The sequence below is a fragment of the Blennius ocellaris genome (assembly GCF_963422515.1).
Source record: "Blennius ocellaris genome assembly, chromosome: 14".
Taxonomy (NCBI): Eukaryota; Metazoa; Chordata; class Actinopteri; order Blenniiformes; family Blenniidae; genus Blennius; species Blennius ocellaris.
Window position 1 is genome coordinate 22,279,116 of NC_137663.1, and position 15,508 is coordinate 22,294,623.

The window sequence follows — 15,508 nt, forward strand, 5'->3', positions numbered from 1 at the left end:
GAATGCTACACCACTTTCCAAGTGATTTGATTAATTGGCATATAATAGCAATGCAATATAATCATCTCTATCTTTACACATGTTTATGAGTGACAAAGTATAGTAATAGTGTCAAAAAATGGTCTATGTGCTTAAAAAAGTTGCAGCTCTATGGTCAAAGGAAACGTATGAGGTTTTAATCAAATGCTGCAGTTCCCTCTTTGTCCTGATGAGGGCAACAGTGGCGCCGAGCAGAGGTAACCGGCGTAGAAGAAGAGGTCGGAGGCGGAGCTGAATGTTCAAAAGTGGCGGGCTGTAAACTCACTGAGAAAGCATCCACAACACCGATCAGGCGCATCATTAAACAGCAAGTAAGGCTATTTCCAGTTATTATGACTATCGGGAGTTCGTGTCGGTACACTTTGTCCGCCGGTTGAAATCTTCTGAATTCAGGTTTGTTGGCAGCTGGACGCTAAAACTGACGGGGGATGTGAAAAGGTAACGTGCATGTCCTGCTAACAAACTGTAAAATGTGACGCCAATCGCAGCGAGTTGTTCGTCAACTAGGCCCAGTGTGGTTTATCGTGTTGCTTTTGAATCGAGGAGATACTGCACAGCTTTAAACACAAGGATGGATCTTTTGTTTCGCTGAATTGAATTGGTTAGCTGCTAGTTGTGATGCGTGGACGCATCAGCTGATCGTTATGGAAAGCTCTGTGGCATAATGATGATAATTTCCATAATTTCCTCAGAGTAATATCAAAATAAGAATACGACGACATTCCTACTGGCCTCACTGAGGCACGAGATTTTCTGATTTACAACTAATGACACAAAACAGAACCTTAATGACTGGGAGAAGTCATTCAATGGTAATAATCTAAACACGAAAATGTTGTTGTCAATACCTGGAGTATTATCTTACCATTAAAGGTCATTGAATATCTGACTCATTCATGAGATCTGTGAGTTTTCATCTCCTTATCAGCAAGAATTCACTGCTACACTGTGCATTTTTTTCCACACGTATCTCTTTTATCCTCTCTGTAAACACTTTCATCCTAATGGGAGTGGTTTCCTCCAGGAAGACAATGTCATCATTGTGAATTTGAAATTCTGTGACTTGTGTGCAGTGGTCGATGTCTTTCCCCACCAATATCATAAAACAAAAAGATGGACTATCTTTTATGTGAGAGGCTTTTATCCATCCAGTTGATTTCTAGAAACTTTAGTCTTAAGAAGCATTGAAGCTATTCCGACCAAATGTTGTGGTCCAACACAGGGGATCGTTTTTATCCCAGTATCCTCTGTCTCCTGTATCCTTATTCCTTACGCCCTCCCACAGGACTTGCTGTTCTGTTACCTGACATCTCCATCCTTAACACCCTAACCACCTACATAGCTACAATCTCTCAAAGTCTCATAGTATTAACAATGCTTCTTTAACTTTACCATCTTCTCTCATGCTCATTCTGGATCATATTTCTAATATCTTTTGGCCAACGCTACCATCTTTAAACCACACAAAATAGTTGGTCTGACTATCATCCTCTGTGAATATGCCTGATGCTTTGAAGTGAGGAAATTAGTTATGGATAAAGAAAGAAAATCATATAAAATGCTCTGCTGCAACCATGTCATTAGAGATGTCATATGTCCATTTCACATATGTGTTAATGTGTTTCATGATCTTACCTCATTTTGTTCATGTACATTTTTTTTTTTAAACAGATATTTATTGGAGTCTTGCATCATGGACACAAAGGTGATCCCAGTGCGGGTTGCCTTGCGATGTCGACCGCTCGTAACCAAAGAAGTCAATGAGGGATGTCAGAGCTGTCTCACCTTTGTTCCGGGAGAGCAACAGGTCTGCTTTCTCACAGTTTATGAATGTTCCCCTGCGCTCCCCGTTGTGTCGGAGTAATAATAATAATGACTTTATTTACATAGCAAATTGCAGAACACATGTTGCACAAAGTGCTTTACAGTGAAAACGCAAACAAAAAGGTCAGGTGAGACACAGGAGAGGAGCAATCAAACTGACAGGCAAGCAGTCATTAAACAGATGGGAAATTATAGATTCATCCTATGCACTTCTGTTACATGTGTAAAAGTTGTTTTTGTTTCCAGGTGGTTGTAGGGACAGAAAAGGCCTTCACTTACGATTATGTCTTTGACCCTACGGCCGAACAAGAGGAAGTCTTCACCACGGCCGTGGCCCCGTTATTGAAAGGGCTTTTCAAAGGTAGCCCTTTATTTCAGTGTGATCTTTTGTTTGTAATTTTGCCATTTTCTGTGTGGACACTTGGCATTTTGCTGCAACATCAGTCTGTTTAATGGCTGTACACAATTAGAAATTGATATCATGGCTGAATGAACTGGTTTGTCTTTTCATTATTAATTTTTTTCAGGCTACCATGCCACTGTGCTGGCTTATGGACAGACAGGCTCGGGAAAAACGTTCTCTATGGGTGGGGCATACACATCATCCCAGGAGAATGAGCCGTCGGTTGGGGTCATTCCCAGAGTCATTGCACGGATCTTCAGTGAAAAAGAGAAGAGGACAGAATGTGAATTCCGTCTGGCGGTGTCTTACCTGGAGGTTGGTGGACAAATGCTGATTTTTGTTTTACAGTATAAATTGCGATCTCTGGGATGCAGTGAAAAGGAAAGATGTATGTAGTGCTTCTAATAGACGTGAGTGACAAAGCACTTTACACAATTAAAAACATATTGGAACAAAATACAATGAAAAAGAGACAATCTGCCATGTAAATGTAAACGAAAAGCACTAGAAATATAAGCTACAAGTCCCCCAACACCGCTTCCCTTGCAAGTCTAAAAGTGATTTTTTTTAATGAGTCTATAATATTAGATTAATTTAAATGCGAACGCTTCATCACCACAGGTCTTGGCGCAAATGTGTGGGGCTGATTGCAAATTTGTTGTTGGATATAAGAGGGTGAGCAGAAGAATAAGGCTGGTCAGTTCGGATATATAAAATGTTAATTGTCTGTGTAATGTTCTGTGGTGAGAATTTGAAACTGAGGGGTGATGAAGAGACTTGAACTTGACTTGCTGAGTCATTTTCCAACTGTATGTCATTGTACATTTTTTTTTTTTTTTTTTTTATTATTATTCTTGTGATTGCAGATCTATAATGAAGATATTTTGGACTTGTTGTCTTCATCTAAAGACAAACCTGCCATCAGTATTCGGGAAGACCCAAAAGAAGGGATTAAGGTGAGCGACGGCCTTATCTCATTTGAAAAATAACCTACATTTTCAGCCTCTCGGCTTTTGTTCAAATGTTTCTTGTACGTTTCAGATCGTCGGCTTGACCGAGAGGAAAGTCTTTACCGCCCAAGAGATGGTCAGTTGTCTGGAGCTGGGAAACTCTGCTCGCACTGTGGGCTCCACAGCCATGAACGCCGCGTCGTCGCGCTCTCACGCCATCTTTACCATCACGCTGGAGCAACGCAGAGGGCCAGAAAAGTTAGTTGTTGTTTTCAGCATCACTTTTCTACGTGACTTGTACGCACCGGAAGTGTTGACAAGCCGGCCATAAAGCGACAATAGAATCTGTCATAAAAGAGTTTCTATTAATTCTTGCGTAATGTTTCATCGTTTGTGTGTTTGTGTGTGGCTTTCTTGACAAAATTCAACTCTCGTTCTGGAAGAATAGTTTTCTGCCTCGGGCTGTTGTTATGTAAATTTTAGTTTCTGCCGCTTACCTTGAAATATGTTAACCATCTTCATTTTCATAGAGAAAAGGCTTCCAGGTTTTCTGAGGTCATCCCAGGTGGATGTACCGTCACGTGCGTCTTGCAGTAAAAAGAAGCTTTGCTTTTGCTTGGCCAGAAAGAAAAAAAAAAGGGGGGGGGGGAACTAATTTAGAAAGAAATTGCTTCTGTAAATGTACCGTCTAATATCGCTCTCTGAAATTTGATTGAGTGCCGATTTACCTTCTGTTCACTTTCAAAACACTGTTTTCATGTGCCGAGTGTTTCTGGAATCTCCTGTTGCAGAGTCGACCTGGTTGTTTCAAAGTTCCACCTCGTTGACCTGGCTGGTTCTGAAAGACAAAAAAAAACCAAAGCAGAGGGCGATCGCTTGAAGGAAGGTAATCGGAGTTGGTCTTCATTTAAAGCTGAACTGTCACAAGTTTATAAATGTATCATTCTCCATCTTGCTGTGAAAACGTGTCTTTATAACCAGGCCTTCTGGCTTTAGTGATCTTTTTTTCTTCTTTTTTCTACAGGGATCAGTATAAATCGAGGCCTGTTAGCTTTGGGGAATGTGATAAGCGCTTTGGGCGATGAGAGCAAGAAAAACCCATTTGTTCCTTACAGAGACTCCAAAGTCACCCGGCTGCTACAAGGTTGGCTTTGATTCACACGTTCAAAAGTCACACAGTGGTCATTAGAAACCACACTCGCTTTGAAGATCTTAAAACTTATATCGGAAATAGTTTTGTTTGTTTGTTGTTGTTGGTTTTTTAAAATTGTTTATGGCCTGATAATCTAATCACAGAGCGTATATTAACTTGTTCAAATCTGTAAAGGAGACTTTGAAAGTTTGCTAACTTTAATGCATCAACATTAAATACAATGGAATAATTCTGAACTTGTTAAAATGTCCAAACCACACTTATTCACGATGTACAACTTAAAATATTCCCCAAATATGACTAAAGGACACATTAGTAATATGTTTAAAAATATTATATAATTATATATATATATATTACACACACACATTTTCCCACAACAGATCTGTGAATGCTGCATAGGATCTATTTTTGTGTGACTAATTGTATATTTTTTCATATTGCCACTTTATCTGATGCACAGTCTGGACATGAGCAGCCTCTCTCACAATGTATAGATTCACCATATAAGATTTTATTTGGCTGCTGTAAATTCATTGTAGTTGGGTGTGGAAGAAACAGGGCCGAACTGAATACCCTCCATTTACTGACAAAGGTTTGATTTTGGACAGATGTAACAGGAGCTTTATTGGTTTGTGCTCGTCCAAATATGCAGGAACTTTGTCGCCAAACGGGCACGTCCGAGTAAATAACCCGATTGTACCGTTGGGGTTTAGATTCGTTGGGAGGCAACAGCCACACGCTGATGATCGCCTGCGTGAGCCCTGCCGACTCAAACATGGAAGAAACCATCAACACGCTGCGATACGCAGACAGAGCTCGGAAGATCAAAAACAAACCCGTGGTGAACGTTGATCCAATAGCGGCAGAAATGAACCATCTGAAAAAGCAGGTACAGACGTGGGGGGGTTGGGGGGGGTTGTCTTTATCTATGCGGATTCTCTCATTATTGTATCTCGGAGATAAAAATTGCTTTGTTATGCAAAGAAATTGCATTTCTTTCATTTAAAATGCATTTAAACACCCGTGATCTGATTCCTATGCTTGTGCAGGTTCAAGAGCTGCAGGTGATGCTGCTTCATGCGCGTGGAGGTGTGGCGCCGGTGCTCTCAGGGTGAGATATACTTTGCAGTTAGCCAGGGTCCCACCGGGACATCAGATAAGCACACACACACACACACACACAGGGTTTTCATTGTGTCTGCAGAACTGAGCAGGTTGGGACGGTCAATCTGTGGCTCTGTTACAGGCCAGAGTCGGCAGAGAAAGTGACCAAGCTGGTGGAAAGGAACCGCGCTCTGCAGGACGAGAACAGCAAGCTGAGCAGGGAGCTGAGCGAGACGGCTGGACAGACGGCGCTCATGTTTGAAAAGATCATCATGGTGAGGAGGACCGCAGTGAGCGTTTAATAATCTCTCTCTATCATTAAAAAAAAAAAATAGTCCCAGGTGGAAAACACTTATTTGACAAGTCTGGCGTTGCACCTCTTTAATGTGTCATTCTTTTGCGTCACGCTCGTGTTGCGTTTGCTTTATCTTCTAGACGGAACAAGCGAATGAGAAGCTGCAAAGCAAGCTGGAGCAGCTGCAGCATCATGCAGCGTAAGTTTGCCGAAGCACAAATCCACGGGGGCTTTAGAACCGATCTCGCAGAGCTTTAAATGCGGTGAACAAACCAGGTCTTCTTGTTGGGTGCTTAATTGGTTTTTCTGCGCCTTTCGACGGCTTTGCATGGGATGTTTTTGAAAGGAGGTGTTGAAAAGGGCACTTGTTTTATTTGCAGGTGTACAGTCAATCTACAGAAAGTGCTGGAGACTCTGGAGGACCAGGAGTTGAAGGAGAATGTTGAGGTGATGAGGAACCTGCAGGAGATCATCTTGGAGCTCAAGGTGAGTAAACGTAATGGATTTGTAAAACCAGCGTGTCCAATAATGCAAATTAATTGTTTGAATTTATTTTAATATTTATCAGATCAGCGGTTTACATTTGTCTCTGAATATTGTGAATATAATTTGCTAGCTTTAACATTCGTTTGCTTCCTTAGAGTGAGAGTGCAGGCATCGCCGCCTCCATCGACGCCATAGCTGCAGGGGGTGACGCCGCTGAGACGTCTGGAAACGGCAGTGCAAATGAAGCTCCATCGGTATGTCGTCACTTTTCTTCTTTTAATGAGCACGCGTACCTCTTTAACTCTTTCAGGGCGGCTCATTAGAATAGTTTCCCAAAATCAAGCATCTTCTGTACATTCAACACTTCAACTCCCGTGTCGTCGTTCTTGGAAGAAGAACCCGAAGTTTTCAAATATGATCACTGCAAAATATAAAGTAGCAGCATGCTTCCCATCCGTCGCCCACAGAGATGGACAAAAATCTCTCTCTCTTTTTTTCCAAAATCGAACATGGATCAAAATGTTCCAATCTCTGAACACGTCTCCTCGCAGGATGCCGCCGCCAAGGACTCCCCGGAGGCCTTCACGGCCCATCACGCGCTACGCCAGGCCCAGCTCTCGAAAGAGCTGATCGAGCTCAACAAAGTGTTGAGTCTGAAGGAGGCGTTTGTCAAGAAAATGTGCCAGAATGACAGCCAGCTGGAGCCGATGCAGTCCGAGCATCAGGTAAGAGGATTGGCTTTAAAGTCGGCAGAACCATAATACTATTCTGCATGCGCGAGTAACGAGTCTTGCAACTCTTGGGTCGATCACATCGATGATGATTATTCCGCCTCGGTTTGTGTCGTCCTGCAGAAAAATGTCCAAACTCTTCAGTCTTCGCTGGATTCGCTGCAGAAGGAGAAAGAGGACCTCATCTTGGCTCTTCAGTCTGCTAAGAAAGGTTCCAACCAGGCCAAGTATGAACAATACTTGGCTGTTAATAATTCACACTCCCTCCCCACGTTGCCGTTCTCATCTGATGCATCGCTCTATCCAGGCTGAGTGAGCAGCGGAGGAAGAGGCTGCAGGAGCTGGAGGGCCAGCTGGGAGACATGAAGAAGAAGCTTCTGGAGCAGTCCAAGCTGCTCAAGCTCAAGGAGACCTCCGTTCAGAAAGTTAATCATCTCATGCAGGAGATACAGGTAAGCAACCGTCGTCGTCGTCTTCACCTTTGTTGTGCAACGTAGAGACAGTGCCGCCTGCAAAAACAAACAAAGCACGACGGAAGGTAAAGAAATGGACAGAAAACATTTGCCGATCGTCACTCGTGAGATTCATGAAAGAAGAGGAAACCATGTGAAGAGATGAATCTCCTTTCACACATGAACAAAAATCAAGGCTTGTGGCAGAAACCTGTAATTATATGAACTGAATTTCCCCCACAAACAAACAAACAAAAAAACAACCTGTTGAAGCCACTCATGGCTTCCCTTCAGCTGATTGGACTAACTGGCTGATAGTAGAACAAAAATATGATTATTATTATTATATTTTATATATATATATATTATATTATTATTATTGTCTGGTTTAAGAGCTACTTGAATCGTTCTGCTATTTTGACAACATTTTATACCATCTTATGAATTTAATCCAATAAAAAATAAAGAGGATTTGTGGCTGTCTTTGTAAAATGAATAATTAAAATCTTTACAGGTGATTAATTTGTTTTGAGTCGTTTAAACTTAAGGTGCTGTTGAAAGATATTTATAGACATTTGGACTTGAAAGTCAGGATAATAATGAGACATGACGATTATACAGTCACATTTCTGGCAAAGTGGTGAAATTGGAATATGGAATAAATGACCCTTTCTAGTTTTAGTCAACAGACTTTACCTCTTCTTTAAAGATTAAATGTTGGCCTCACAACAAAATGCAACGTTTCGTAGTTTTCTGTTTTATCAAGGACAATTTTTCCAAATTTTCTCCTTTTTTCAAGAAAAATGTATTGTTCAGTTGTATTGGCTGAGGCTAATGGATGCTTCCCCCGAAGCAAAGTAGGCAAACACAAAAATCTTCATACAATTCTAATGATTCCTAGAGAAATGGCATTTTCCTAATTATAGTGCAACAATTTTTTCTTTTATTTTTTATTTCATATTTCCTTCAATATGTTGTCGAAGTTAAAAAAATGAAGTCACTTTTCCAAAAAACAAAAATTTTAATAATAATAAAAGTAATATTGATTTTTCTTGTTACTTAGAAAGTTGCCAAACCACATTAGTTTGAGTAATTGACAACATAATCTGTGGAGAAGGCTTGTCGTAGCCGTCACTTTTAGTTTCCAGGAGATATTGTCAATTTGGCATGATGAGGATAGTTTCTGCAGACTTTAGCTGTTGTAATAAATTCCACTCTCATTCGGTGTAAAGATATACGTATACAGAGTGATCCTTCCAACCTCAGTGGAAGCCCCTTCATGTGTGGGCAATTGAGGCCGAATCCAAGTCCTACTGTTCTTTCTCAGGCCATGAAAACCCAGCGAACACAGTTAATGCGGCAGATGAGGGACGACTCCGAGAAGTTCAGACAATGGAAAAGCAAGAAGGACCGAGAGGTGCTGCAGCTGAAGGAGAAGGTATGTGGAGACTCGGTGGGGAATTAAGAATCACTCCACAGCAGAGTTTTGGGGCTTTTTTGAACTCCATTGTTTTTTCCATTCTTTTTTTAAATTTATTTTTGCCTTCCAGGATCGGAAACGCCAGTACGAGATGCTCAAACTTGAGAGGGATTTCCAGAAACAGGCCAACGTCCTGCGCCGCAAGACCGAGGAGGTGGGAGGTTTCCTATGTTGTGTCCCTGACAATGATATCCATGATGGCGTTGTGTGAAGGGGCAGAGGGGCTCGGATGACGGGGAACTGATCTTGCAGGCTGCAGCTGCAAACAAGAGGCTGAAGGACGCCTTGCTGAAGAGAAGCGAGGTGGTGGATAAACGTAAAGACGGCCATGGCAGAGGCATGGAGGGAACTGCCGCGAGGGTTAAGGTACTAAGGCATTTAGCAGATTTTGAAAATCTGGTTTTGAGCGCGATGGCAGCCATTTGTCACTAAATAGTCTCAAACTTGAAATGTTTTTTTTTTTTTTTTCCTTCAGTCTTGGCTTCTCAATGAAGTGGAGGTGATGGTCAGCACCGAGGAGGCCCGGCGCCACCTCAACGACCTGCTGGAGGACAGAAAGGTCTTGGCTCAAGACATCAGTCACCTCAAAGAGCAGATGGAGGCCGGGGAGAAACCTGCTCAAAAAATCCGGGTGAGCCGAGCGATCGGCAACGCCGAGCTCACGCACTTGATCAACCGAGAAGACGTCCGGCGGCACCGGTAGAGGAAAGATTTCGAATCATTGTGTCTGTGGTGACTCTCTCCACGCAGCGTCGGACGATGACCATCTCCGAGCTGGAGAGCCAGGGGGCGCTGGAGACGCCTCTGACCAAGCAGGTGGAGAACCTGGAGACGGAGATGGGACTCAGGTGAGTTGTGTTTTCCTTCCTCGGTGCCGGAACGAATCGCAGTACTTCTTTTGGAAGAAGCCGATTTCAGCATTCCGGGAGTTTCAATTTTAAAAAAGGATTGCGCTCTGTGATTTCATACCCACCAGCTCACCCTCACTAAGCTTCTGTGTTTCATTTTGATGATGCAAACTTCTCCAGGAACGCCCAGATCGCTGATCTCCAGCAGAAGGTTCTCGTTGCCGACAGCGAGTCCCGTCTGAAGCAGCGCGTCGACGGCCTCACAAGCATAGTGGAAGCGAAGTGCGCCATCAGGCTCCTCGTGTCCGACGTGAGCTGCGAACTTCCACTATGGGTCTCGTACAATAAATCCCCCCCCATCCCCGTTTCTAAAGCCCGTCAAAACGCTTTCTGTTCATCTCTTCAGCTGCTGTCGACCAAAACGGCGAGCTCCAAGCTGGAGAGCGAAGTGAAACAGGAGCGAGGCAACGTTCAAGATTTACGCAAGACGCTGACGGAGGAAAGGAGCGTCATGTCGACCATGGACATGGAGCACCAGCAGCAGCTGGTGGAACTCGAGCAGAGACACCAAGAGAATGTACGTCGCCGCTAACGACGGGCTGCGCTGAATTCTCGCCTCTTGTTTGTGCCCCCTCTGACCTTCCTCTGCGCCCGTTCTTCAGGTCCATTACCTCCTGAACCAGCTCAACAGCAAAGCAACGTGTGACGAGAGCAGTGAAGCCGCGCAGAGGGACGAGAGGAGCTCCAGGGAGGAGCTTCTTCGGCGTCTCGAAGCCCAAGTTGGTCTCCCGCCGCATCCACACAACGTCACCTTCCTGCCTCTTTCAGTGCGAATTGTTCGATAGGTTTATTTATTTAAAAAAAAATGTTTTTTAACATGACAGGAGGAGGAACTGGAAAAGCTGCGGAAGCTAAGTGAGCAGAATAAGACACTGGTGGAGCAGAATGAGCAGTACAGACAGGTGACTTGCCTCTCGTGCCCTTTGATGAGCGCTTCCCTTCAGAGCAGATGAAACCGGTCGTGTCAATTAAATATTTTTTTTTAATGATTCCTTTTTTTAGAAACTGTCTTTGCTCCACCTGGCGAGTGGGAAGAAAATCTCTTTGCCGCCAAGCACCAACGAACAGAGCCGCCCTGATGACTCATTTGAATATGTTCCTCCAAAAGTAAGTTTGTGTGTGTTTGCCTCCAAAGAAAGAGTGAACGATTATTTGAACCAAAATGCAGTTTATACAAACCTGCGTGAAACAAGAATCCGTGTGTTTTTTTGCAAAAAAGGTATGTGAAGCCACGCGCATTGACCGTCCTCCCCTTGTGATCTCGTCTCATAAAAAGCCCAAGCTGAAGCGTTCCACCGCAGCCAAAGTGCTGCTGAACACCACCATCAACGTGGAAGAGCTGATCTCGCCCAGTGAGGACGAGGAGGACATGGATGAAGACTGGAAACCCGGGAACTTGGAGAAGGGACGCCGGGTGTCCAAGAAACCAAGAGCAACGGGGGTGAGCGGCTCACTTTTAAATGTCTCCCCTGAACCCGTTTATAGAAACACTGATGGAAACGTGACATTGAAACGGGTTATGATGTGAATTAATAAGAATGGTTAAAGGTGAGATTACATCATATCCCGCTCTGATCTTCTAATTCGGCTACATTTAGCTGTTAAAAGTACTTCAGAAACTTAAAAAAAACCAACTAAATCAAGTGAAATGTATCTGATTTGACGGCCTATTTTAATCAGAAGATTTGTATTAAAAGCAGATAACTACCACAAGAGAAGTTCCTGTTTTTCAAATAGATCCTCGCAGCTTTTAATCATTTATAATGTGGATTAACATGAAGAGGCCATAAATAAAGAATTGCTTCACGGCTAAGTCGTTGTGGTTTAAGCTCGTTTGAGTAAATCATCGTAGCTTGATGTCCAGCAGACGCCGTGATAACGTTCTATTTTTTGCACGAGGATGATGATTTGTAAATTGAGAGAGCGATTTCGTAAACCACTCACATTTCCCTCAACCGTCACGTGTTCGTCGGCGTTCGGTAAATGTCGATCAGACGTCCCGGTGTGCTCATTTATTAATGTGTTGCGGCTCGTCTGTCCTCAGTGTTCCTGTAAAGGTCGCTGCAGCAACAAGCACTGCAGGTGCCGCAAAGGCCGGCTGGCGTGTGGCGAGAACTGCCAGTGCGACCACGACAAATGTCGCAACCTGGACACGACGGCGACCATCGAGGTGAGATCCTCCGCAAGTCCTCGTTCACCCGATCCGTTTTTGTATTTTCAGTTCCACGTTTTCTTTTCCCGTCGGGTCGAGTCTTTAATTTTGCTTTGCCGGGCGTTCAAATTCTCAACGTTTTCTCTCCCTCTCCATTACAGGAAGTGAGGAGCGCAGACGGCGCTTCCCTGGACTCGATGGGCCCTCAGGAGCCCTCGGTCGTCAGCCCGGAGAACTCCACCTTCTTTAAGCCGCCTTCTTGCACACCCACGTCGAAGGTGAAGCCCCCGCCGGAGTTGGAGCTGTTTAGAAGGATGAGAAAGAGCCTTTTATCATTTACGAATATTTCTTTTTAATCGAGTTGAAAACGTTTATTCCAGACACGCTGGAGCAAGAAATTAAAACGCAACAAAACAAACATAATGGAGCAAGAAAAATAAGAGTAACAAATGAGTAAATAATGAAACGACATATAAAAGAAGCTTATTTGCTCCTACTCCGTCTCCACCTTGACCGCCAGTCACTCAACACCACTGTAGTTATGTAATATATATACCAGATAAATAGTAAATAATATAAATAATGCATCATTATACAGACCGTCCTCCCTGTAATTTGTAAACGCTATTGTTTTTGTTTTTTTTAACCCGAGTTCTTCATGGACACTGCCTAAGCTCCGCCTCCACTCCGTTCCAACATCTCACAAACAAAACGACTTTAAAGTTGTGCGAAATCTTGTGTTTTTAGCTCCAAATCCTCTCTCCAGTTATATGAACTCGCTCTTTTAAAAAGACAACTTCTCAGTAATTGTAGGAAGTTGGTTGTTTATTGCTTTATGCATCGTTTGTGGTGTTTAAAAATATACCAGGTCAGTGAATTTTTGTATTTTTGATTTTAAAGAGTGATTTTGTATGATCTCCACACCCAGTTTTATGAATTATTCTTATTAGTAGTGCACATTTATTTAAGTGTTTCCCCAAACCTCTGCACAGTAGTTTAGATACGGTAACACCGATTAACATTAGAAAATGTGGAGCTGATTTCCGTAGTGTCTGTAAATCACCCCCTGAACAGAAAATATTAATGTCAAGTGAAAAGAACAAATTTATGATATATTGGTATCTAGAAAAATGTGTTTTGGATCCAATACTGATCCCTGAGCAAAAATGTCAGTGTGAAAATGTGAAAAAGCATCAAAAGAAATGGGTTTTATAGTTTGTTGAATTTAATTGGTAAAAAAAATTTTCTCGTATTTTTGGAGCTGAAACATGAATCCCGTTTCTCTCATTCACGTCTCAAAAGTGTTGAAACTTAAAGAGGGAGAACTTGACACGTTGCTCACGTGTGACGACAGGTGTTGCAGGAGATCGGGGACATGGGACACTCCGGCGCCGAACTGAACCTGGTCAGGACGCCCATCCTGGACGAGGACGAAGAACGGGAAGAAGAGGAGGACAAAACGACGGTCAGCTTCCTCAAGAAGAAGAAACGAATCCTGACGAGTTTCCAGAACAGTTTTTTCTCCGGCTGCACTCCGGTCAGAGAGGAACCTGATAATGGAGACTGAAGGAGAGCTCTTTTATCTTAGGTGTCTAGTGTTTGTGTATTTTTTTTTGTCCATGTGATTTAAGTGTACTGTAAGTCGTTGTTGATTCTAAAACACTTTTTAGTTGTGGGTAACAGGACTGTGAATAGCATCAAAGTTTAATTTCCTTTCGCACACGTCTGGGCAGGTCGACCTGAGCTTTTAGTATTAAAATAGAATAAAGTCTTAAATCAACAAATTGGGTTTCTGTTTTTACCTGAATGCTTTGTAACGCCTTTGAGTCCTTCAGGGTAGATTTTACTTTTGATGTTGGGAAATAACCCCATTTTTGGTTTTCGATTTGATATCGGTAGACAAAAAACTGGAGACGGCTCGTTTCTCGTTTGGAAATTAGGAAAACGAGCCTTTATCCGATTTCCTATTATGTGTATTTAACAAAAGGCAGAAAATAAAATACAGCCATAAATCTTTTTTGCAATTTGGCTTCACTTCTACTATACATGCACTGTGTTCAATAAAGAGTTGACTTATAAACTATGGATGCAAACTGGGCTATTATCGATAACGGATAATGGCTCCGTTATGGCCGATATCGATTATGATCTGCACAAAGTTCTATTCTTTGTACTTCCTGAAAATCACATGTGAATGCTGTATTTCAAAAGTAATGTCTTTCTATATTTTTTTAATAATTTAAGCCCATAAATCCTGAAAAAGCTCAATTGTTTACAGCCACCATAAAAAAATAAAACTTCCAGCGTTAGTTTTAGTATTTTGCTGATATAACGTCAACGGTTTTGTTCCTCGGACCAATACTGATATATTTTTTTTTAATTACTACTATTGGCCGATACCAAAATGCTCACAGATATATTGTGCATCTCTTTTATAAACTTTAAACTACCCGAGTGGCAGTCAGTTGCTTGTGACCTGTTGTATGTTAATGTGTATTGTTTGCAGTTAAAAATATGAAATTATGGCCTGACACTGTATGATCGCATTGAGTGAGTGTGTTTGTGCAACCTGGCATTTTGACGTCGCTGCCGGTCAAGTAGCTCATTACAAATACTCACGGTACTCTAATCACATCTGAGAAACTGAAGCTACGTTTACAAATATATCTTCTGACCTGTAATTCTACTTAAGTACATTTAATATGTAGCCAAAAAGTTAATTTGAGATGAATTAATAATGATCAAACTAGCAAAACATGGAAAACTAGCAAGACTTCACACAAGTGGGTAATTCAGTCATCAATTCACCTCTGAGGTGTGTTTTTGGACTGCAGGGTTACTATGGCGACAAAACGTGATCCTTTTTAAATCATAATGATGGATAACAATTATTACACGACGATACACAACTCTATTAATCTCAGATTATACTTGTCAATTTGTCAAACTAGAAGCTTGTTTTAAAGATATTAAAACCTGGCCGAGCTGTAATTTTCTACTTCTCAACTCGGATAAAACAATTTATATTTGTCAAAAAAAAAAATCTTCATACTTTCAAAGACTTCCTGTTGAGGTCAAAGGTCTTTTTTTTCCAAGAAGGGCAATCCAAGACAACAGCAAAGGTCATAAAAGTAAAGAACAAACAAGAACTTTAACCTTTTTCTTTTATCTGGTAAAAAAATAAAAATAAATCACATTTGGCAACTTCCTTATTTTTTCCTGTTTCTTGTGAAACAAACCTGAGCTACGTGTGTTGAGTTTGTAGAATTTACTTAAATAAAGTCAAGCCATGACACACTGACATTAAACCTGACATAAGCGTCGATGTATTTTGCCCCGTGTGTCTTGGAAAAGCTCGTCTTTCTCTCTTTTCGTGCCCCAGGCCACATGATTCATGCCTTTTTTTTTTTTATGGAATCTGTAAAATTATGAACACGCATTTACTGACAGTGTCCCTGTTGAGCAATGTAAGAAAGTGGCACAGAATGAGATTTTATTACCTCGAAAACAAACAAAGTGAGAAAAGCA

General features: G+C 42.0%; 1 protein-coding gene across 1 annotated transcript; it reads left to right on the top strand.

Moving 5' to 3' along the window:
* Positions 1-1,732: 1,732 nt before the first annotated feature.
* Positions 1,733-13,657, top strand: kif4 (kinesin family member 4; the record flags this gene model as incomplete). The annotated part of the gene is made up of 30 exons (XM_080509037.1): positions 1,733-1,846; positions 2,110-2,224; positions 2,391-2,581; positions 3,133-3,222; positions 3,308-3,474; positions 4,008-4,102; positions 4,241-4,360; positions 5,086-5,261; positions 5,422-5,483; positions 5,619-5,751; positions 5,912-5,970; positions 6,152-6,257; positions 6,413-6,511; positions 6,809-6,982; positions 7,112-7,215; positions 7,296-7,440; positions 8,768-8,878; positions 8,991-9,074; positions 9,173-9,286; positions 9,396-9,551; positions 9,671-9,768; positions 9,949-10,078; positions 10,175-10,345; positions 10,431-10,547; positions 10,653-10,730; positions 10,831-10,935; positions 11,105-11,269; positions 11,873-11,998; positions 12,142-12,258; positions 13,335-13,657. 30 exons carry the CDS (start codon positions 1,733-1,735, stop codon positions 13,545-13,547), a joined length of 3,735 nt encoding a protein of 1,244 aa, XP_080365163.1. The 3' UTR covers positions 13,548-13,657.
* Positions 13,658-15,508: the final 1,851 nt, after the last annotated feature.